This window comes from Cygnus atratus, chromosome 1 (genome assembly GCF_013377495.2).
Source record: "Cygnus atratus isolate AKBS03 ecotype Queensland, Australia chromosome 1, CAtr_DNAZoo_HiC_assembly, whole genome shotgun sequence".
NCBI lineage: Eukaryota > Metazoa > Chordata > Aves > Anseriformes > Anatidae > Cygnus > Cygnus atratus.
In genome coordinates, this window is record NC_066362.1 from 51,639,082 (window position 1) to 51,662,313 (window position 23,232).

The following is a 23,232-nucleotide window of genomic DNA, read 5'->3' on the forward strand; positions in this document are numbered from 1 at the left end:
CTTGAGCCCATTCCCTCTAGTCCTATCACTAGTTATCTGCGAGAAGAGGCCAACCCCCAGCTTCCCAAAACTTCCTCCCCTTCTCCAGACTAAACAACCCCAGGTCCCTCAGCCGCTCCTCATAGGACTTGTGTTCCAGGTCCTTCACCAGCTCCATAGCCCTTCTCTGGACACACTCTAGAGCCACAATGTCTGTGAGGGGTCCAAAACTGAGCACAGTACTCAAGGTGGGGCCTCACCAGAGCAGAATACAAGGATCGCCTTGCAGATCCTGCTGGCTACACTATTCCTGATACAAGCCAGGATGCCAGGATGCCATTGGCCTTCTTGGCCACCTGGGCACACTGATGGCTCATGTTCAGGTGAGCGTCGACCAACACCCCCAGATCCCTTTCCTCTGCACAGCTTTCCAACCACTCTGCACTAGGCCTGTAGTGTTGCATGGGGTTGTTGTGGCCAAAGTGCAGGACTTAGCCATGTTGAATCTCATCCCTTTTGCCTCTGACCGTCGACACATTCTGTCTAGATGTCTCTGCAGGGCCTTCCTACCCTCTGGCAGATCGACACTTCCCCCCAACTTGGTGTTGTCTGCATACTTACTGAGGGTGCACTCAATTCCCTCATCCAAACCATCAATAAAGATATTAAAGAGGATGGGCCCCAACACCAACCCCTGGGGAACACCACTGGTGACCGGTCGCCAGCTGGATTTCACTCTGTTCGCCACCACTCTCTGGGCCCAGCCATCCAGCCAGTTTTTAACCCAGCAAAGAGTGTACCTGTCCAAACCATGGGCCTCCAGCTTCTCCAGGAGAATACTGTGGGAGACCGTGTCATATGATCCAAGCCTGACTGTCAGACTTCAACTGCAAGCTTGAATTCTAGCTATTTGAGCTTCTACCTCTCTGGTGGATATGTCTACAAAAGAAATCAAGAAAATCATGAAACATAAAAACTGATGTTCCACAGTTGTACTCAATTTTATGGAACAAGACACAGATCAAAATGCAGTACACAGATCAAATCCTTTTGTTTTATACTTGCACCATAACCCAATTAAAGTTCTTTGCTTTTAAAATTCAGGTTGAAACTTTTCTCACAAATATTTTCTTAGCCCAGCATTTGCCAGTTATTAATTTAATATTCTCCATTGTGTTTTTGTTTCTTACATAACCTATTAAATGACTTTTAGTGTGTTAAGTGTTGAAAAGAAATATCACTGAAAATAGAAAAGCATGATTCAAAGGTATAAATATGCAAGACCAAAACAAAACAAAAAAAATGATTTATCATTAAGATTATATCTGCTGATATAATCACATTTGGCACTTGTATGCATATATGTAGCATATTATAAAAATATGCCACATTGTCTTTTGCTTTGGCCAACAAAAATAAATGCATAATTGATTTCTGAACATATGCTCTTCCACTATGTTTATGCCTAGAGATTTTGACAGTACTAACTTGAGGAGCTTCTGTCCATATTTTCCCATAAATACAGTCCTAAATTATAACTAATGCAAAGGCTATAACAGATTTAACAAAAACTAAGGCTAAAAATGAGATCAATTTCTATTGAGATTATCCACTAACAGAAAAAAAAAACAATCTGAGACGAATTACGAAACAAATAAGATGATAATGCCTGTTTTTATGTTCTGTGTAAACTATAGATGTAGTATAGGCATATTACTATATATTTATTTCTAAGTCAAAGAACTAGTTTAACTCTGAAAGGCCAATATGTTGGCTGTCATGGGGGTTGAAGCTAACTCACATTTCCAAACATGGTGGACCTCAGAATCACAAGATCAATAATCACCTGACTAAACTGTGAAACTATTTTTTAAAATTACAAAAAACTTACTCTTTATACCTCTTTCCTTTTTTCTTTCATTTCCTCATTAATTCACTAACTGTTTGAAGGACTCCAACAGTTTAGCCGGAATAATTGTTTTATTGGTATTTATATAGTATATTTTTATATTTATATTTTTATAGTATATATTTATAGATAAAATAGCAAAAATAGCCAACAGGATATAAATAAGCAAAAGAAAATTAATATAAAAAACGCACTCAATGGACTCATGACTAGCCCCTGGAAATGACAATAGAATATGGAGAATGGGAGGATAAAAAAAAAATCAACAATTTTATTTTCAAAAATATTTCCACATTACAATTTCACAGAAATAGTGTGTGGAATTCTTTGCATTTAAAAAAGATTCACCCAGCAGATCACCTGCCTGGATTTGTCTAACTTGTTTCTCCAGACTTCTGCTACCTTCAGTGATGCAGGCAATTTATGTTATTCTCGGTCTTTAACATCATCCGTAAAGAAGGAAAGGTTGGACCTGGTGCTTAGGGACATGGTTTAGTGGGGGACATTGGTAGTAGGGTGATGGTTGGACCAGATGATCTTGAAGGTCTCTTCCAACCTTAATGATTCTATGATTCTATGAGAGGAACACAGCACACACACACACACAGATTTCTAGGTTGGAAGAGACCTCAAGATCATCGAGTCCAACCTCCGACCTAACACTAAGTACTCCACTAAACCATATCGCTAAGCTCTACATCTAAACGTCTTTTAAAGACCTCCAGGGATGGTGACTCCACCACCTCCCTGGGCAGCCCGTTCCAATGCTTAATAACCCTTTCGGTAAAGAAGTACTTCCTAACATCCAACCTAAAACTCCCCTGGCGCAACTTTCGCCCATTCCCCCTCGTCCTGTCACCAGGCACGTGGGAGAACAGACCAACCCCCACCTCACTACAGCCTCCTTTAAGGTAACTGTAGAGAGCGATAAGGTCGCCCCTGAGCCTCCTCTTCTCCAGGCTGAACAAGCAGTTTCTATGATTCTATGAATGGCCCTTTTTCCAACAGATTTTACATAATAGCTCCCCTGTCTACATTCCAAATAGTTTTTGAAGAATAAGACAATATGCAATAAGAGTAAATAAATAAACACTTAGAATTAATCTTTTGAATTGTTTTCTTTATAGAATACAAGTGATGTCTTTGCTTTCTACTTTGTTAGTTTTCAGTGAGTATATTTGTATTGTGCAGTTAAGGGCTTGTTTGCTCCGATAAAGTAAATCAAAAACTTAAAACAAAAAGACAAATGAAACACTACTTTAATCCAAGGTGGAATGTTCAATACCATTCTATGATTATTTCAAATAGGCTGACAAAGTCTCCTTTTGAGCAATGTGTGTCACAAGAAGAAAGTTTTCCTACTGTTAAACATCCTGTAGGTTAAATGATTGCTCAGGAATTTTGGGTGGTGGGAGTGGGGTATGAGTGGTGAGGAAGAAGGCATCATATGCTGAAAGTTAACCCTGTGGATACTCACAATATAAAAGGGCATATGAGAGCAAGTACTACGGTCTGGCCAAAAGTTGTAACTATCTCTGTTGACTCCTGTCAAACATATTTCACTCTGTGGTACATTTCATTCAAACACCATGCCACTCCAGGACAACATATTTAATTTCTTTCTCACTAAACTTCATTTCTGCCAAGTCCTACGTATTCCTTGCTAAAACTTTCTCCTCTAAAAGCATAAATGATTTTAGAAAAACCTGTTAGGGAATTATAAATTTTCAGCTCTTATAGCTGACATAGAAAGACCACGTCAGTTTTCTCTGCTTATTTATGTATGTTTGATAGACTGTGATTGAAAACTGCCTTTGAAATTGAAGATCTGAATATTTTTGTGTATTTAGCCTTTTCTTTCATCCAGTCTTGGGAATCAGATTACACTATGGGCTAGTTTTTCTGAGCAACTTGAATTCATATGTAAAGCCTAGTTCAACATTAGAAAGTTGTCAGTTCACAGTGTGACTTTCTAAAAAATTACCAAAGATAAGACAGTATCAAATAAGAACATCCTTAACTGAATCATCTATTTGTTGAATTATTTTTCCATTTCCAAAATGACTCAAATTCAGCCTGAATTCTGCCACTTTAAAACTGCATGTAAATGTGCTGATTTGACCAACTTTACATAAGAAATGTATACAGGCTTCTTAGCTGGACAGATCAGTCCAGCTAAATACAGATACATTTTATAGAGAACATCTCTCTGAACTGCAAGTAGTAGGAAAAATAGCCTTTTTCTCTGGGTTTGTCTTTCATGCTTTTTCACATATATTATATGGTGAAGATAAATAGAGTAGCACCCTAATAAAGGTTGTTTTAACCTCTGGCAATGCTTCTTTTTCAACTCTGTCTTTATGTAGGACAAGAGGTAAGAAAAGTTGGGCATTGCTGCATTCTCATGATTGCTAAAACCAAACAGTGCTGCAAGCCAAAAAAAAAGTAGTGCTTATCCTATGGATTCCAAAGAAACATCACAACAATGAATTAACCCCAAGAGATTAAAGACTTAAGAAAGCAGGTGAATTATTAGAGTACGTTCTTGCAGGAAAGTTAGAGGACAAGAAGACTTGTGTAGTTGTCCATTTATAAAAAGGATGTGTTAGAGATTACTGGAAAAGTCACAATATTCTTTAAAGAAAAACATTTAACAGAATTTTATTGAAGAATGTCTTCTCCAAGTGTATTTTTTTCCAAAATGTTTAAGAAGGTCAGAAAACTAACTGTTCTCTCGAATTCTTATATATATATATATATATATATATATATATTATTTACATATAAAATATGTGCATATATGCACAGATATGGTTTCTCTAAATACATATGAGTAAAGCCATACAAATAATTGATTTGGAACTATACACAAATAAATGAATAATGAAAACTTCATGGTCCCAGAAAGTTTTCTTTCACATAAAAAAGTTGTTTATCTACATACATACTTAACTCTCCAGAACCCTCAATCTCATTGTAGTTTATCAAACTCATTCATGACCTACATTACCCACATTTTTTCCAGAAAAAGCATTTCTGCCTTAAGCCTGACAGTTTTCAAAGGAAGCTTAAGATGTCCCTACATTTTTTTTGAATACACAAATATAAAGTACAGATGGGTAAACAATAACCACAGTAACCTCAGCTTCAGAGGTTACATGGTTCAAGTAAGGACCATAAATGAATGCTTCAAAAATCTTTTCAGCTGTATATCCCAACCCACCTCAATAAATATCAGGCTCCTGGCACCTTCAGGCCACTCCTGAAATGGCTCTCCGACCCCAAACACACTCTTCGCCTATTAAAATGACAACAAGCTCCAGGTCTTCCCCTCCCTGATTCTGCCACATTACACAAACGTCCACCTTACCTATGGACTTTAGCTAGAAAGTCCCTAGAAGCCTTTTTCTAAATCCTCCTACCTCTGAAGAAAAAAATAAATAAAAAAATAAATCAAAAAGACAATGAATTTACACAAACAAACAAAATCCACAAAGCCAGGGAAACCCTCACTTCTACCCCTTAAATAATGTATGTTGAAAGAACACACATTTTCAAATGAAGATAACCCAAATTGTTCTACCAAGCTTTGTGAAGGAATTCTAAAACCACAATACAAAAGAAAGCTATATTTCAATTTGCAGTTTTGTCAAAGAAAGGGAAGCTAAAAATAACTTAGATAAAATTATATAATTTAGCTAAACACAGATTCCAAATTATATCTTCAGTGTCATACATCATGAGTGGGTTTTCCTCTGGAAAGTATTTTTTTTGAATCTGGCTATTTGACCATTAATTAGACAGAGATAAGCCATGAAGACAGATTCTATTTAAAAATTAAAAGCATTTCAGTGGTATATAGAACTGAGATCTCACGGTAGAAGGCCTGAAAGCAATGAGAGCATATTTCGCACCAGCTGTGAAGGTGGGGTGTTGGACATGGCTACAACTCCTTATATCTGTGTTTGTGTTCATCAGAATCTGACTCCGCAACAAGCTACTTCCAGGGCTAAGGATATCTGTCTACTAGGTAACTGGAAAACATTTCATCGTTTTATATAAGCATCATTGCTGAAACAGATAGGAAAGAAACCTTATGTATCTGATGATGCCACAGACTAACATGCCATTCATTAATGTAGCAGCTGAAGAAACAGAATCATATCAACAGATCCTTCGTATACATTCATTGAAAAGACTGATCTCCCAATATGTTACTCAAGAGTCTTTTTTCTCTATTTTTCAAGGAAAAAGCATGAATCTGAGCAAATCATCAGACACTTTTTTGCTTTTCTGCTACACTGTAACTTCATAACAAATTTCATATAAAAAGGGGATCATATTCTTTGCAGCATAAAACATAGGAAGGTTTGATTCTGATCTGACATTTATAAGCAATTACAAGAGCATTCCTAAAAGTGTCAAGCTACAAGAAATATTATGGGGACCTTATAATCTATAGGATAACTATTTCCTGGCATAAGCCAGAAAACAGAAATCACTGACATAAGCACACAGTCACAAGCTCATGGTCTGAGACAAACCACATCACGAAGCATTCACTATCTGAAAAGAAAAAAAAAACATATTGCGTGTTTCGAGAAATTATACAAATCCACTTCAGCTCACCTCAAACCCAGTTGACTGGGCTCTTGAGAAGATCTTTAAGCAGTCAGACTGCCTGAACAATAAATTGCAATATAGTAAGGATTCATCACCTTACGCAAATACATTATAAAGGCAACTATATACTCTAGGAACACAGATAATTGATACCCAGCTGCTCTGGAAGGCAAGCAAAAAAAGTCTGTGTGGCTGAGTGTGGTTGTATAAAAAATGTGAAGAAAACTCATGGTCATGAATTTCAAAAGCTGTCAAATGGAATGGGATTTAAAAATTCTATTTAAGCAAACTCAAAAGTAGAACAACCCTTTGTCTCAGAGCAATGGATCTATTCCTTTTGATGAAGGAAGCTGTGATGGATTTCTCTTTAGTTTGGTTGCAACATATAAAGTTATTTTCTTTTTGAAAAAGTATTACTAGATATCCCTAACAAAAAAAAAATTGGTTTTGCAAAATATGTTACCCAATTTCTGTGTCATGTAACTGTCAGTATTGACATCTTGATGAGAATAAGATAAATGTCCATATGCTGACTCAGTGCAGGAAAACAATAATTTACTCAACAAACACTGTTCTCAGCAAATAATTGTCTTAAAATTGATCATACTCAATTAGTTCAACCTACTGACACTGACATTTTGTATTTTACTCAAATCATATTCTCATCAAAAAAGTAACAATGCTCATGGTTACATGGTACTAAAAGTAAGAGTTGTGTCAAGCAAATGTGTTGTCAGATTTCATCCACCAGAGGTAAAGAGCTTTGCCTTGTGGAGCTCAACATTTGCTACATGGATGGAGTGCTGATGAAAGGTTGTCTCAAGATCAGCCTTCTGGAGCATACAGGCTGGAATTCTGCAAAGTCCACATGAAAGACATGAAAATATCACTGAATAACAGGCTCATACTTTCAGAGACATCTGCTGGCCAGATCTTTCATCTCATCTGGAATAGCCTGTTTGACATTGCACAATACAACAGACATAAAACACTACTGCTTTCAATAGGCTCTGAATACCTTTGGCAATGTGTCAGAGCTGATATGGCTACAAGAAGATATCAGTAATTGTAAAGGTGAAACGATTACTATTCATGCTATTGTGAGCTAGATAAAGGCCTTTCCTCCAGCTCAGTCACACACAATTCATTTTTCACATGATATGGTGCCAGAGACTTGGAGTAATATATCACTGCTCAATGCGCTTAACTGGAGTAAACAGGTCTTTGGAAAAGACTACTGTTTTCCCCATGCTGTTTTGTAATCTCAACTTCCACAAAGCACTATGTATAGTGAACTTGTCATAAAGACATTAAACAGTTATTTAATGAAGAATGGTACCTAATGAGTGACCAGTCTTCATCAGCATAGGGATATTTTAAATGGTTTAAACAGAAGCTTGCACACTAGTGGCTTTGTGAATTGTTAGATAATACAAAATGAAATCATTACAACTGAAATCTTTCATAATGCTGGTATAAAAATAGTGAAAACATGACAAAATAGTGGACTATTCAAAAAACATTTGGACAAGATTTACTATGTTTGCATTAACTTGTGATAAGAAAATATTTTTCTCCCAATTCACTCATCCTATCCAACAGTGAAATCTGCAGCACGAAATGGTTTCCATGCATTTTTCTCCTCCTTCACACCTTATTATATGGGATCTCTTTGTCCAGCAATAAGTACTCCTCCCTACACACTTGTTTGAGGCCCAACACTTGTTTTTGTTATAACACGGGCCAGAAAGGATCACTCATCCCTATTTCATAATACATTTTCAGTAGGTCTTTTATAGTTAAGCCATACATTTCTTACAACCTCTTCAGTGAACACAAGATACATGCTTGAAACAAACAAATAAAGGAAAAAATTATGACAAACATCACAGGGCGTAAGAAATTTCTGAATTCCAGTTACAGCCAATCTTGAAAATCAAAACACTTAATCACTGAACAAAGGATAACCTTTCTGGGCTTATAAATTTAAAATTTATCACATACACAGCTCTGTAGAAAAAAATATATTCTAATATTTTTCATCACAAGAAGTTAAGGTTTTGAGTAATTTATTTGACAAGAATCTCCAGTTCAGCCTTTGAGCCTGGTGTGCAAATTAAAATGTCAGTGCATGGTTCTCCTATCATGATCTGAACAAAATAACTTTATTCAAGCAATGTTCCCTAAAAACATGTTTTACGTCTTTCTTAATAAACTAAACTACAATTTGGAAAAAATCACACCAGAGGGTGATACAGTGCAAGGATCTCTGAAATGACCTGGCCCTTTTTTTCCTGCCTCCCCGACTCCTTCCTTTTATCCCTGGCCTCAGAAGCACCTGTCCAAATGTGATTACCTTGCCAACAGACAGATGGAATAAAACTACCCATGTAGTTTTCTTTTTTTTTTCTTCAGAAAAAATGAAACAAAACAAAACAATTAAAAAATAAAGTCACAAGATTATTGGCAGGACAGAGTGAAAACAACCATGTCTCAACTGACACATGGCATATGAGACTCTGGACTACAGGTTGAATAATTCAAAACAGGGTATTTTCCTTTTGTACATAAGAACAGATATTTCTTTACTGTGTGAAAAAATAAAACCTTCCACTTTCTGCTTTTTATTATTCTAGAAAGAAGCCAAGGATCAGAGAACATCAGCTAATGAGACACTTCTTTTTTGTATATATATATATATATATTTTAAATTAAAATTAAAAAAATAAATAAATCCTAAAATTTAAGTCAGATCTCTACATTTACACACACACACATTTCCTGTCTACAAATGATTCCTGGGACTCTCCAGCATTTTGCATTATCTTACAATAGGATAGTAATTCTGAAAATCTATCTTAAAATAGATGCTAAAAGAGGGAAGAAAAATAATATTTTAAGCTGTCAAGTCACCAGAAATTAGTTGGTACAAAGTCCAACTATTTTCTAATGGGGACAGGGAAATGGGACATAAGAAGGTTGATACTCAGATGACCAAAGACTGATGAACTGTAAATTGTGCTGCTTCAACTAAAAACATACTTGATTTTCATAACTGTCTATGAGCCACACAAGCATGTGATAATAAATAGGATCTAATCCTGCCAGTAGCAGGGCTATCACATCAATCTCCATTGCAAAATTACAGTGGACCCTTGCAAAGATGCAGCAGCTGAACGAACAACTATAAGCCCACATAGACAAAGATTTGTTAAAAAAAAAAAAAAAAAAAAAAAACTCTGTCATATCCACTTAGGTCTCAAATGACATCAGTTTGCTTTGCTTTACCAGAAACCACAAATAAAGAAGAGAACAAATGTGAACAATTAGAGAAAACAGACAGATGAATAGGTGAATAAGTCATTAACAGCTGCCTTACTATGCATACTGAGTCTAGAACCAATGGAGAAAGTGTCTATTAAGGCTACAAGGGACAAAATTAGCTTAAAAATTCTTTTCCTTGCTTACTGAATGACAATATTTATCTTGTGAACAATTTTATTTTCTACCTAAGTATTACTAAATAATTACAAAATTAATTTGAAGCTAGTTTTTATTTCTTAGAACTGAAACTTCTGGCCCAATTTAAATGCTTTGAAATTTAAAGGACACTATTAACTCTATATAATTTGCAAAAAAAATAATAGTAAACATTTCTGGATTATTTTTCAACTTTTTTTTTCTTGATTTAGCTATATTTTTTTTCATTTTTTTTTACCACTGTATTCAGATTTATGCTGTTTTTAGCACTTTACTTCAGAGATAAATGAAGAGCTAATCAGCCTGCTTCACCTCTGTTTTGGGGGAGGGGGTTCTTTTTACTGGAATCCTACAACACTGAATCTCAGCTGTATTTTCTGTATTTTCAGCTATAATATTGTTCTCATTCTCTCATGAAAATGAACAAAATACATATTAATACATTGTTGGCATTATAATCAGTTACTAAAACACTAAAAAGCTAAACATTTTAGAACAAAAGTAGTTGTTTCCTTATTCTCAGTTGTTTGTCCTTTAACTGTTGAAATATATGGATTTCTATAGTTGTTGTGACATTAATAGCACAGTAACTATGAAAGCATCTCAAAGAGCAGGAAGCAATTAATCCATGACAAATACATTTAAATGAGTTATATGTACCAAATGCTTCTTTATTTCTGGACATCCAATATGTTAATTCTTGTCCTGGTAGTCTTTTCAATTTCTTTTATTTTCAAAACTTACATGATTGTTTTAGAATAATATTTTTTACATGACATGTAAATTTTTATGCTAATGACTATGCTTACTTCATAAAACATGAAATCATCCACATTTATTTCTTCATATTCATCCTCCACTTCATCACTTTTAACAGCTGCAAGAGCACTGGCCAGTTTCCTTCGCAAAAGAAAGCCCTTCCAAGATGCCTAAACAAAAAATTTAAAGCATGTTATACAAAGTCATAGATCAAACCCAATTCCAGATTCTCTATGTTATCCCATTAGGAAGATAAAACATCTTGGGCCCTGGTTTAATAGCTCAATGATCTGTTTTTTGAACTTTATGTGACATTTAAAACTACAAGACAAATTAAATGCCAGCACATGTCTAAAGCTTAGAGTACTCAGGAGGCTCTCCACAAGTAAGCAGAAAGGAATCCTGCAACTCCCTCAACTACAAACCTGGGTCAACTAATTAATTACTTGACAATTCCTTCAGGGACTATTATAAACTGAAAGGAATGACTACATACGAAAAAGCTGAGTGTTAACTTTCAAATTACTGAGAATAAAAATATACTTACACTAAATGCCTTATAGTTTACAAGTAGCTATTCTGGGAGATATCTCATGCAATTGACCTAGGTCAGTCACTCTCTCTTAACTGTCTAAGATCTTTATTAAAAAAAATATTACCAGTAGGAATAACTATATTTAAGAAAAAGAATCACATTAGGAATTAAATGCTAGAAAAAGAAGCAAGGTGTTACAAACACATGACAAGCTGTAGAATCACACCAAAGAAAACATTTCAGAGATCAAAATGAAATAAACGGAATTAAGAATACTAAATTCAATTACCCCCAAATTGTTTGATGTAATTAGAATCCAAGAGTCCCTAAGCATTTAAATACTGTGCAAAACACTCTCCTGAAGAGTAGTGTTGTCGGAGTAGTGTTGGCGACATTTAAAGGCTTTGCAATGAAGGCACTAAAACAGGAAGGGTAAATCTCATATTCAAACTTAAAATTTAGCTTATTTATTTTTAATAAATGATTTTATAATTGCATAAATTATTGAAAACATTGCTGTCTTTACACATAAAATTCCTGATTTATATACAGATGATTAAATGTATTAGATCTGCTTTCTTATCATTTCATTGGTGTTAATTTTCCTACAGATCTTCATAACCATTCAGAAAGAAGATCCTGATATTACAGAGCGATCAACTGAGAAATACATTTCATTCTATAAATACAATTAGTTTTTACAAATGCAAAGGAGAAAAGTTGTAATGGTACATACAGAAGGATAAACTGTAAGGCATCTGTTAACACAGGTCTATGAATGCACGAGATCAGTGCTCAGTTGAGATCAAAAATGACAAATTATATTATAGCAACTTTTAAGAAATGAGATGAAAACTCCCTTATGTATAAATTCATGATATACTTACCTCTGGAATTCAGTTCTAGTCACTTCTTTAAAATAGGATATAATAGAATAAGGTAAAGATATAGGGATAAAAAGATAAGAAGCACAGAGTAATGTGAAAAGAGACTAAATGGACTGAGGTTTTATTAAAGAAAGAGTGAATAATGGAGACGGATATAAGAGAGATACAAATCCATAAAATGCACAGAAGATAAATAGTGAAAGTGTATTTATTTCCGTATTAACCTTGGAAATTAAATTTGGAAAAGGTTTGAAACAAAAAAAAAAGTAAAAACATTTTATTCAGTATATAATTTTGTGGAACTCAACACTTTAATATATAGTAGAGGCCAAATAGGTTCAAAAATAGATTAAATAAACTTAACGGAGATCAAATTTTAATATACTAGCTACACACTATACTCCAGAAACAAACTTAACAATACTAGCTACATTAACTTAAAAATGTAGAAAAATCCATGAACCCTGGCAACTTGTCATATAGATGCTATATCTGTTTAGCAAACTAAGCAGAGCCAAGGCATGGACTTGAGTTCACACACACACACTAATTCATTCTGTCTAACCATTAGCCCAGTGTCTGGTATGGTACAGCCTAGGCCATGGTGTGTTCTCAATGGCAGTATGAATGTGGCAGTCCTATCTTCTGGGAGATGGGAAGAGAAGGAAAGGCATGAGTAGGTTGGATGGGAGAGAAAGGAAGAGTAGTTAGTTGTATAGATATGAGACGTGTTCTACCACTTATGCAGCCAGTGTCTGTTAGTTTAGTAGCATAGACATACACCAGTAAGAACATAGCCACAACATGCCCTAAAACACAGTATTAAAATAATAGTAATAATAATAAAAAAGCTAATTCAGGGAAAATACTTGGTGAATAAAGGGCAAATATTTTTATGCTTCTACAGAACTTTTTTTTTTTGTAAAGAAAGCTTTTAGAAACTTCAATCTTACAATTTTTAAATAAAACACACAAAAAAAAACTTTAATTACAAAACTATTGATAGATCATAAGTAAAAATAGATAGAAGATGACAAGCACACAAAATTAGATTTTTTCTTATTTAATCTGAAAATAAATAAAGAGAATGCCTCAATCTAACCTGGATTAGTGTGGCAGCTTCATTCTTCCATCTTGAAACCTCTGTAAAATGATCATTCCTTGTTTTGGTGCAGTTAGTTTTCCTCCTGGCATGGTACTTCTTCCAAAGGGACTGGATCGCTGATGCTGCCATATGCAGCCTAGTAAGGAATAAGTACCGATAACATAACATCACCAGCAAAACTGGATTATCATAGCTGCCTAACTATAACCAAAAAAACCCCTGAAAGAATAGTGTTATGCAAAAAAAAAAAACCTGAAAGAATAGTGTTATGCACTGAGAAATAGAATGCTCTACCATTAAACTGTAAAGAAATTACAACACAGATGTGATACACATGTACAGAAACACAGGATGATATTTACAACATTTGGAAGATTTATCTAATTAACCAATTTATCTAAGAGAACTACTCTCTACTGGGCATTGTTCCCTTTACATTAACTAGAGAAGAAGTGTCTCCTCAAAGTAAATATCAGGAGCAGAAGTAGCTTAATAATGACTGAATAACCCATTGGAAAGATCCACTTATCTCCACAGTCTATATAGAAAAATACTAAAGTGAGCTAAGGTGAATGCTGAAAATTGCATGATAAGAATAATTCCAATAGAGCAGATGGGAAAATGTTTTCTAAGATAGGAATGTTTTCTAAGTTACTTATTGTTTAAAAAGCACTGATTACAGGTTACTTAGATTTGCTATGTGATTGAGCTCCCTAAACATAAGGTTAATTAATTAAATTTTTCTGATGGAGAAAAAGTTTAATGGGAGCTTTGCATTATGACATTATCATCTTGGAATCCTTCTCTCCACAAAATTATCATTTCAGTTTCCTAGTGGGTTTAATAAAACATGTCTAAATTTCCCCCAGACTTTACACATTTTACACTTTACAATCTGTAGTGCATTTATTTAAATAATAGAGTACATTTCAGCGAAGAAGATGCTCCAGCACAAGTCACAGCACACTTCAGAGGTTAAGCCAGAAGAAAGGAGTAGATAAAATATTCCTTTTTTTAAAAGCATTTTTTCCTTAAAATGTGTTTATTAAGTTTACCAACCTCAAAACATGGTTTATTTACAAGCTTTGCATCCATAAAAAATGAGCTGAGTTTAAAAAAATTTCAATTAAGTTTGTATTCTGCATTGAAGAGAACTGTTCAACAACTGGCTACAGGATGAATTTAAAATACTAACTAAGAACTCTAAACGAACTTTTCAAAAAGATTTTTTCTGAGGCACTTAACTGCCATAATAGACTACTGTAGTCTGATTTTCAAATTCCTGAGAGGCGATGATGAATTCTATGGTCTTCCTGAATAATAATTTTTATGACAAATTGTTACTGTCTTAAAAATCAACCAACTAACCACTACTGCCCATTTACTGTAAGTCTAACCAGCATGAAGAAGCACACCTTCCCATGCTTGATTCTCACACTGTATTCAAGATGTGTACTTTTGAAACTGAATACTTATGAAGCTATAACTAAAAGTTTGTATCTCCGGGGCAAAATTTCTGGACAAAATAGCTTCTATTTTCCCTGACTGTACATCCAGAACCATATACCAGCAGCAGATACATTCTGAAGAGGTAATAAACCAGTCTGTTTTATGCAAGAGAGTATTTAGGGGCACAGAACAAGTTGAACTGGCCCTTCACCCCTGCCTCTACTTGTAAGAAGTGGGTTGAAGCATGTTGGAGGAGTACCAAGGGCAGGGCAGACTGTTAGCTCTTCAGTCATCACAACAGCAGGAGCCTGGCCTAAGGTCAAGGGAGTCAGACAGTAGATTTAAGCAACTTTTCCATCTTGCTTTCTAAATGCTATCGACTGTAGACTTTACACAGACAAATCTTGAGTGCCTAATGAACAGTACAGCAAAAAAAAAAACTTACACTAGTTTGTAGTTCAAACTCCCTCAAAATTCCAGCAAACCACCAAGCCTTTCCATCCTTAATGTTGTAAATTACTTATGCATTTATGAGTTGGTGTCATAAATGTATTGCAAAAAAGAAGGAAAAGTTAGGAGGCCAAGTGAAAGTTTCAATTTCAAAATTCTCTTATTAGACAGTATTTTAAAATTATTTTAAGTACATACTTATCTATATTCTAATCTACTGACACAATACCATATGGGATTGTTGTTAATATGTTAGTCCAGTGTGCATTATCTTAAAGTACTTTGCTGTCTAATAAGCTTCAAAATGTTACTTTCACACTATCTGATCACATGTCTATGTTTTAAACAAGAAATTCTCTCTTATTGCCTATCCATCTAATCTATCTGAAAACAGTCCAACATCCATGTCTTACCTTTCTGTATCATTACCAAAATGCTGAAGATCTCTTCCCACATTACTTGATATAACTGACTGTTGCAATGTGAGCTGGGCTGACATGTTATTGTTGCCTTTGCTCTCCTCACTGTAATTAATACAAGATTCAGTGTTCTTCTGCTTCACTCTATGATCTTCTTTATTTTCCTTTTGGTGCACAGGTATGGAGGAGTTAATGAATGTGGCCTTAATATGGCCAGGAGTAATCCATCTTTCAGAAGGATCCAACAAGACCTGTTTATTTTCTGTCGCACCCATGATAAAGAGGTTATTTTCCTGTAGGCAGCCAGTGGATGTTTGCTTTAAATGATTTTGCAGTGCTTCTGGTCTATCTCTGTCAGTAATGTTTAGTTCACCATACTCATGCGCACATCGATGTTCAATGCTAAGTTTCATCAACTGATCAAAATACCAGCATTTTCTCTGTGCAGCATCAATGGAAGAGGCAATTCTGAAGAAAGATAAAAATGTTATCACATACATTTCAGACTGTAAGAACACTTTAAAAATATATATTTCCTCTATTAATTGCTAAACTACTCTATATTTTCATGTATCCTTACTTGTTTTCTTATTCTTACAGTTAACAGTAATTACTCTAAAAATTAGTTTCAGTATTTAAAAATCTTAACTAAACTTTTTTGGTAGTATCTCAAATATACTATATTAGCTTTCTTATTTTAATTTATGTCTTTTTGTTTTTTAATGGCTTCAGTCTGAAATAGGACTTATGGCATGCATTTCACTGTTCATTTTCTATGTGGTTACAAAGCCAAAAATTTTAGAGGATTTGATGCAAGTTAGTTATAAACCTCTTAATAGCCTTAATAATCCTTTATAACCTTTTTTTTTATTATTATTTTTAATTTAGGAACTATGGAATCTAATATAAAAATAACAGTAACTTTTAAATTTACTTTAGAACTACAGCAACAAAACCCATGCTTAGATTCAAACCAACAAACCACAATGCCTAAAGAGAATTTAGGAGAATGGAAACTTTTAAATGTCAATACTTCTATTAATATATAGGAAGATGCCACACTGAACTTCAGAAAGAGTTAAAATTCTCTGCATTTTTTTTCCTGGTCAAATACTAGTGGAGTTCCTGCAGATCTTTGTTCACTTTTGACTTCTAATTTTATAATAAGCTGTATAAGTCTGGTATAGCAATGAAATGGAGTAAAAGAGCCATACAAAGCATCCGATTTCCCATCTGATTGTCAGAAAGAGCCCAGCAACACTAACCTATGAAGTCTGGCTCTGATTAGTTGTGCTACACCATCCAAGTGACTAGGACAAGTAAGAGCAAATATGAACTAATTGTTACAGATACAGAAGGCTGTCTGTATTTAGACAGTGTTTATCTATTGTAATAGGTAGCAGGTACTTTTGGAACCCGCAAAATGTTTTCCTTTGATACCACAGATAGATCCAGAGATCTGTAATCTGGAGCTATTTTCAGAGGAGCAAAAAGTCAATTCTAGGTCAGCAACACAAGATAAAAAAGTTGAAATAAGATCAATTCTCTTGGGGGTCTGCAAAAATCAGGTCCTAAGATAATAGTTTGAATAACAGAATTTCCCGTTCATCATTCTTAAAAGGCAAAGCTTTTATAATATTTTACTGTGAAAAGTCTATTTAACTAAATAACTATTTCTTCTAGTAAAGTTTAACTGAGAACTTTATAGATTTTTAAGGACACATAGATCTTACTGGAAGAAAAAAGACACTAACTCTTTCTCTGCTAGTGCAAGTTCAGTACTGTCATGTAAAATATGAACAGCTAAATTTGAAGCCAAATCCACACAGCGTAATTATACAACTCATGCGTTAGCTGTACACTGGACTGCCCATTACACAATATTTTCTTTCCTGTTATTCCACAAATACAGCAACAATTCCTCAAAAGATTTAAACCACCACAAATATTTGCTTCAGGATCTAAAAAGTTCTAGCTGTCTCCTCCCACACAGTAAGTACAGTAATTTATTCAATAAGAAATACTAGTAAAATATTTCAGAAGTTCAGTTAGAAGAGGAAAAAAAAAATAACACGGGAAAAACCCTTGATCTTTTACATACTGGGCAAAATAAGCTTTTGTATGATGAAAAGTACACTCCTAAACTATTATCCTAAGTATACTTGTTCATTCGCAACCAACAAAAAAAACAAACAGGAAGGAAGGAAGGAAGGAAGGAAGGAAGGAAGGGAGGGAGGAAGGGAGAAAACTGTTAACAGGATACTTGTGCATCTTCTCCCTTGTCAAGTCTAGCAGCACCTTGAACAGCTGTTTCACTCTTTCAGTGTCTATGCACGTGGCAAGTAGAAACAGCAGGGGAGGTTGAAGACAACAGGAAATTCAGGTGGGAAATAACTGTGGTCACCAGGGATCATATGTTAGGTGTTTTTTTTTTTGTTTTTTTTTTTTCACATGCAGCTTTTGGGAGGTTACTAATTAACTGTAACTGTATTTGGGATTCTCCTGCAAAATTAAACTCCAAAGGGCAAACAACAACTATAAAAAAATAAAATAAGCTGAAAAAGTAAAAAGGGGAGGGGAGAAGAGGGAAGAAAGGGTAGAGGGGAGAGGAAGACAAAACACTGTTCAATAGGGTTGTGGCAGGATCATCCTATCAAAGCACTGCAGATTTCTCAGTGTCTCGACTGCATTCTTGATACCAGAGACTTGGTCTTGAAGACCACTTACTCAAACCACAAAAAGGAAGCAGTTATCATGGAAAATATGCAGGATTGATTTACTTTTTTACTGGGGAAAAAATAAAGAAAAAACAACAAAAGAAAATCCAACCACATACTAGGGAGGAGAGAAAACAAAGAAAGAAACACGTAAGTATTAAGACTTTTGATACCATAATATTTCCTTTTCAGTTACTGTAAATTTGCCTTTGAGACCTTTTTGGCATTATAGATCAAGGGGTCTCATCACACTAACTCTCCTGGAATTGCTTCTTAGTTAAAATACAAACAACATTTGAAGTGTAAGTTGGCATCTAGACAAAACATGAAGTATGATTACCCTGACGGAAGCGCCAATGTCCCTACTCTCAGGATGCTTAACTAAGTCATGTAATGTTGAATACGGCAGACTAACTACAGCAAGTTTTACAGTTTCCAGCTTTGATGAGCACATTCCCTTGTGTTTAATGGCCAGTCACCCACAGTCTTGATCGGATCTTAACCAGTGAAAGCATATTATATCCCATGTAAATTTTAGAACAGCCACGAAGCTTCTGCACTGCTTCTGCACTGGGAGAAGGGAATACTAAAACAGAAGAGAAGAGATGGGTCTTCATCATAAGATTCACAAGATTTGATCTTCATCACAAGATTTGACTGTACTAGTACAGCAGCCTTGCTGATACTTAAGGACCAAGATACTACTTTCACAAACAAATGCTACAAACAGAAAGCTAGCTGTAGCTTTCTAACGAAAAATGCATCTCTCGACTTGAGTTAAGGTTTTCCAGAGACTTCAAGGAAAGATAAAAGCACTAGAATCAGATTGTAATCCACATGGAAGTTTAAGCTTTGAAAGCTTGCCTACAGAACTGACATATTTTACATAGAATTTCATCCTGTAATGACCGCTGTGTTATTCAAAGAACATCATTTTGTCAGAATGAGACAGTAAAAATGATATGGAAAATCAGTAGAACAAACCTCTTGGAGGCAAAAAAGCCAGTTGACAAAAAAGCCAGTTCTACCCAGCACTGGCAGTTATCTCCTGCTCACTGCAGCCCTGGTGAGGCCACACCTGGTATTTTGTTCAGTTCTGGGTTCTCCAGTACAAGAGGGACATAGAACTACTGCAGCAAGTCCAGAGGAGGGCTACTAAGATGATTATAGGACTGGAGCACCTGTCGTAAGAGGACAGACAGAGAACTGGGCCTGTTTAGCCTGGAAAAGAGAAGACCGAAGAGAAGACTGAAGAGAGACTTCATCAGTGTGTATAAATATCTGAGGGGAGGGTGTCGAGAGAATTGAGCCAGTCTTTTCAGTTGTGCTCAGCAACAGGACGAGAGGTTCCAGCTGAATATGAGAGGGCACTTCCTTACTGTGGGGGTGACAGAGCACTGGCACAGGTTGCCCAGAGAGTTTGTGGAGTCTCCATCTCTAGAGATACTAAAATCCTGCCTGGATGCCATCCTGTGCGAGGTGTTCTAGGTGATCCTGCTCGGCAGGGGGCTGAACTAGATGATCTTCAGAGGTCCCTTCCAACCTCAGCCATTCTGCGATTCTGTGATTATTCTACCCCTAACTGTGTGCTAGTTAAAATTATGCTTAATGTCACTTTGCAGCTCTACCGTGATTTTCATTAGTCAGTTAGTTAACTTTTTGTTTAAAATACAAATTGTCATTCAATCATGTTTGTAAATCCTTTACAAAAAAATGGAGAAGACCATTGTTTACATATTCTCTCCTGCAAACCTGCTTATGAAATTCCTGTTATTTTCACTATATTATACATACAAGTATTTATAAAGTTCCAGCAGCCAGACATCTGCATACCTGACTAATGAAAACAAATTACTGTAGCCAAGGTATTGTATTAGTTTTTTATATGATTACTCACTACAAGACAAGCATGCTAAGAACAGTGAACTTGCATGCAGAAACAGCACAAACAATTGAACTGAGCAGCAGTGGTGTATGAAACATGGATTAGGGAAGCAAGCAGTGATTACTTTTGGCAGCTTACATACTTGAGGTCGCACCTACAGGGGCTCATAACTTAGCAAGATGTGAAACAGACAGAAGTTTGCACTATTTTTGGCCTGTTCTTTAGCAATGTCACAATAATTCAGTCTGTTTGGAGAAAGTATTGCCGTATGTACATATAATAGGTGTGCTTTTAAGGCTTACATACAAACATATTGGTTAGTTGCTTTCACAAACTGCAGTCTTCAATGGTTATTATATCATCCAGAAAATGTATTTTTAGTCAAAATGAAACATAGAGGGCTTTAACACAAAAAAATCATTTTAAGACTAAATTTGATGCCATATGTTTCAACTATCTCAAAGTTATAAATTTAGAAGTTTTTGTGGATGAATTATCGAAACCTGGAAAAAAAAAAAACACCAAAACAAACAAACTTAAAAAAAAAAAAAAAGGAAACACACTCAGGAAAGAAAATACATTTATATCATCTCTTCTTCTTCCCACTTTTGCTCTTCTCAAACATCTGAAGGATCCTTATACCAAAACTTACACAGAATCATAGACAAATTCGCACTGCAAGAAACCTCAGTAGGTCTCTGGTCCAATCTCCTGCTTCAGAGCAAGGTTAGCTCTGAGATCAGACCAGATTGCTCAGGGCTTCTTCCAGTCATGTCTTGAAAATCTCCAGGAGTGGAGACTGCACAACCTCTTTGAGCAAACTGTTGCAATGCATCGCTATCCTGATGGTGGAAAGGTTTTTCCTTATGTCCAGTTGTATGGGGTCTGGCTGGGATGGAGTTCATTCTCTTTATAGCAGCCTGTATGGTGCTGTGACTACAACTGTTTTGACAGCACACCAGTAAACAGTGTGCTATCAAAACCATTGCTGAAAAATGCTTGTACACCATTAAGGCCTTCTCTGTTTCTCACTCTGTCACCCTCAGCGGGTAGGCTGGAAGTAGCCAGGCCAGCCGACCTGAAATGACCAAAATGATATTTCATCCTATATGATGTCTTGCTCAGCAATAAAATTGTGGTGTAGTCTTTCCAAGGCAGCCATTGCTTGGAGAATGGCTAGGAACTGGTCTTTTGGTGGGAGGTGCTGAATCTTTTTGAAGTTTGAAGCTTGAAGTTTTTCCATCACTTGGGTGTTTTCTTTTTGTTTTCTTCTCTGCCCTTGCCCCCTTTATTTCACTTATTAAACTGTTTTTATCTCAGTCCATGGGCTTTTCTCACTTCTCTTTTGATTCTCTCCCCTATCTTTCTGTGGGGAGTGGGGAGGAGTGAACAAGCAGTTACTGTGTTCTTAGTTACTGGCTAGGATCAACCCACCACACCAGTCTGAACTTCCCTTTTATCAGCTCTGGTCCATCCTCCTGCCATGCACCACTGCAAAGAGCTTGGCTCTGTCTTCTCAGGCACTTGCTCAAAACTCCTAACCATCCCAGGGGCAATGCACTGAAATTGTTCCAGTTTATTGATGTGTTTTATGCATTGATGACACGAAATACTGGAGGCTATTTTAGATGCAAGGGCTAAATATAGGGGGATAATCACTTTCCACAATCTACTGTCCATGTTCCTCCAGATATATCCCAGGATGCTGTTAAACTTCTTTGGTATCAGGGCAGACTGCTGTCTCACATTCACTTTCTTATCCATCCAGACCCAAAGGTCCTTTTCAGCAGAGATGCTCCCCAGCCAGCCAGTCCCAACCTGTACTGGTGAAAGAGGTCACTCCTTCCAAATTAAAAAAAAAACAATTTTGCCCTTGTCCTTGTTGAATTCACAGACTCCTGTTGGTCTCTCTCTCCAATTTGTCTAGGTCCTTCTGAATGGTAGCCCTGCACTCAGATATATAAACCATTTCCCGCAAATTTGATGTCATCTGCAAGCATGGTAAGTGCACACTCCATCTCCTGTTCCAGGTCATTGATAAAGATGTTAGGGGGACAAGTCTCAGTGTCCAAAAGGTAGCATCAACTACTAATAACGGATGGTCTGAGCCTGACTATCCAACAAATTTTTACCTGTCTAGCTGTACATTCTTACAGACCCTGGTTACAAAAACAATTCAATTTTGTGGATATCACTTTTCCCTCCCACTTTTTATTATCTTATAGAAGCATATGTAGAAGTGAGATATTCTACTGCAGCTCTGTCATGATCATATCATAATTAGAGATTACCATTTTTTTCTGCAAAGGTTATCAATGAAACAGGTCCTAAATTCTGGACGTAAGAAAATTTTCTCTACCATAAAGGATAAGTAACATTTTTTTTTTGCCTTTCCTGTTTTCCTTTTAAGAAAGAACATTATTTCAAATGGTAAATTTTCAAATAGATTAGGAAGTGTCAGCTTTCCATCTGCAAACCAGAAACCAAAAATTATGGAAGTGGATAAGAAGTGTTCTTGAGGGTTTAATGGAGAAATGTATGAGTTCCAGGAACCACCTAAATACTACATCTGTTGAAAAAAACTCCATGATATAACTTCTCCCAAACTAATTTCAATATAATACTTAAAATGAACATCTTTTCAAAGAAATCTCAGTTCTGCGAGCAGTGAAGATTCTATTGTAGCTTAATAACATCAAATAATAAATGAAAGTAATAACCCTTTAGGTATTACCAAGACCCCATAGACATAGAGGCTAATATGTAAACAAAAAATAGCTAGATTCTGAAACAATGTGGGTATTTCTCCTGACCCAACAAAGTACAGAAGCAGAAATTCAGACTGAAGTATTATAAAATATTACATGGCTTCACCTGTTCCGGGACAATGTTCAGTACCTGGTAGGATCAAGAAAACTGTCTTTCCAAACACCAGCAGACAAGTCGGATATTAAAAGGACTACAGGGATATTGTAAAACCTGCTAGGAAATGAAAAGGAACTAAGAAAGAAGAAAATGGGCAATATTCCCAAGTG

General features: G+C 35.7%; 1 protein-coding gene across 1 annotated transcript in view; it reads right to left on the reverse strand.

Moving 5' to 3' along the window:
* The window catches only part of LRRIQ1 (leucine rich repeats and IQ motif containing 1), a 111,207-nt gene that overhangs the window by 55,816 nt on the left and 32,159 nt on the right, over window positions 1–23,232 (reverse strand). Inside the window, 3 exon segments of the mRNA XM_035551674.1 lie at window positions 10,801–10,920; window positions 13,275–13,413; window positions 15,590–16,063. Coding sequence (XP_035407567.1) covers window positions 10,801–10,920; window positions 13,275–13,413; window positions 15,590–16,063 — 733 coding nt within the window.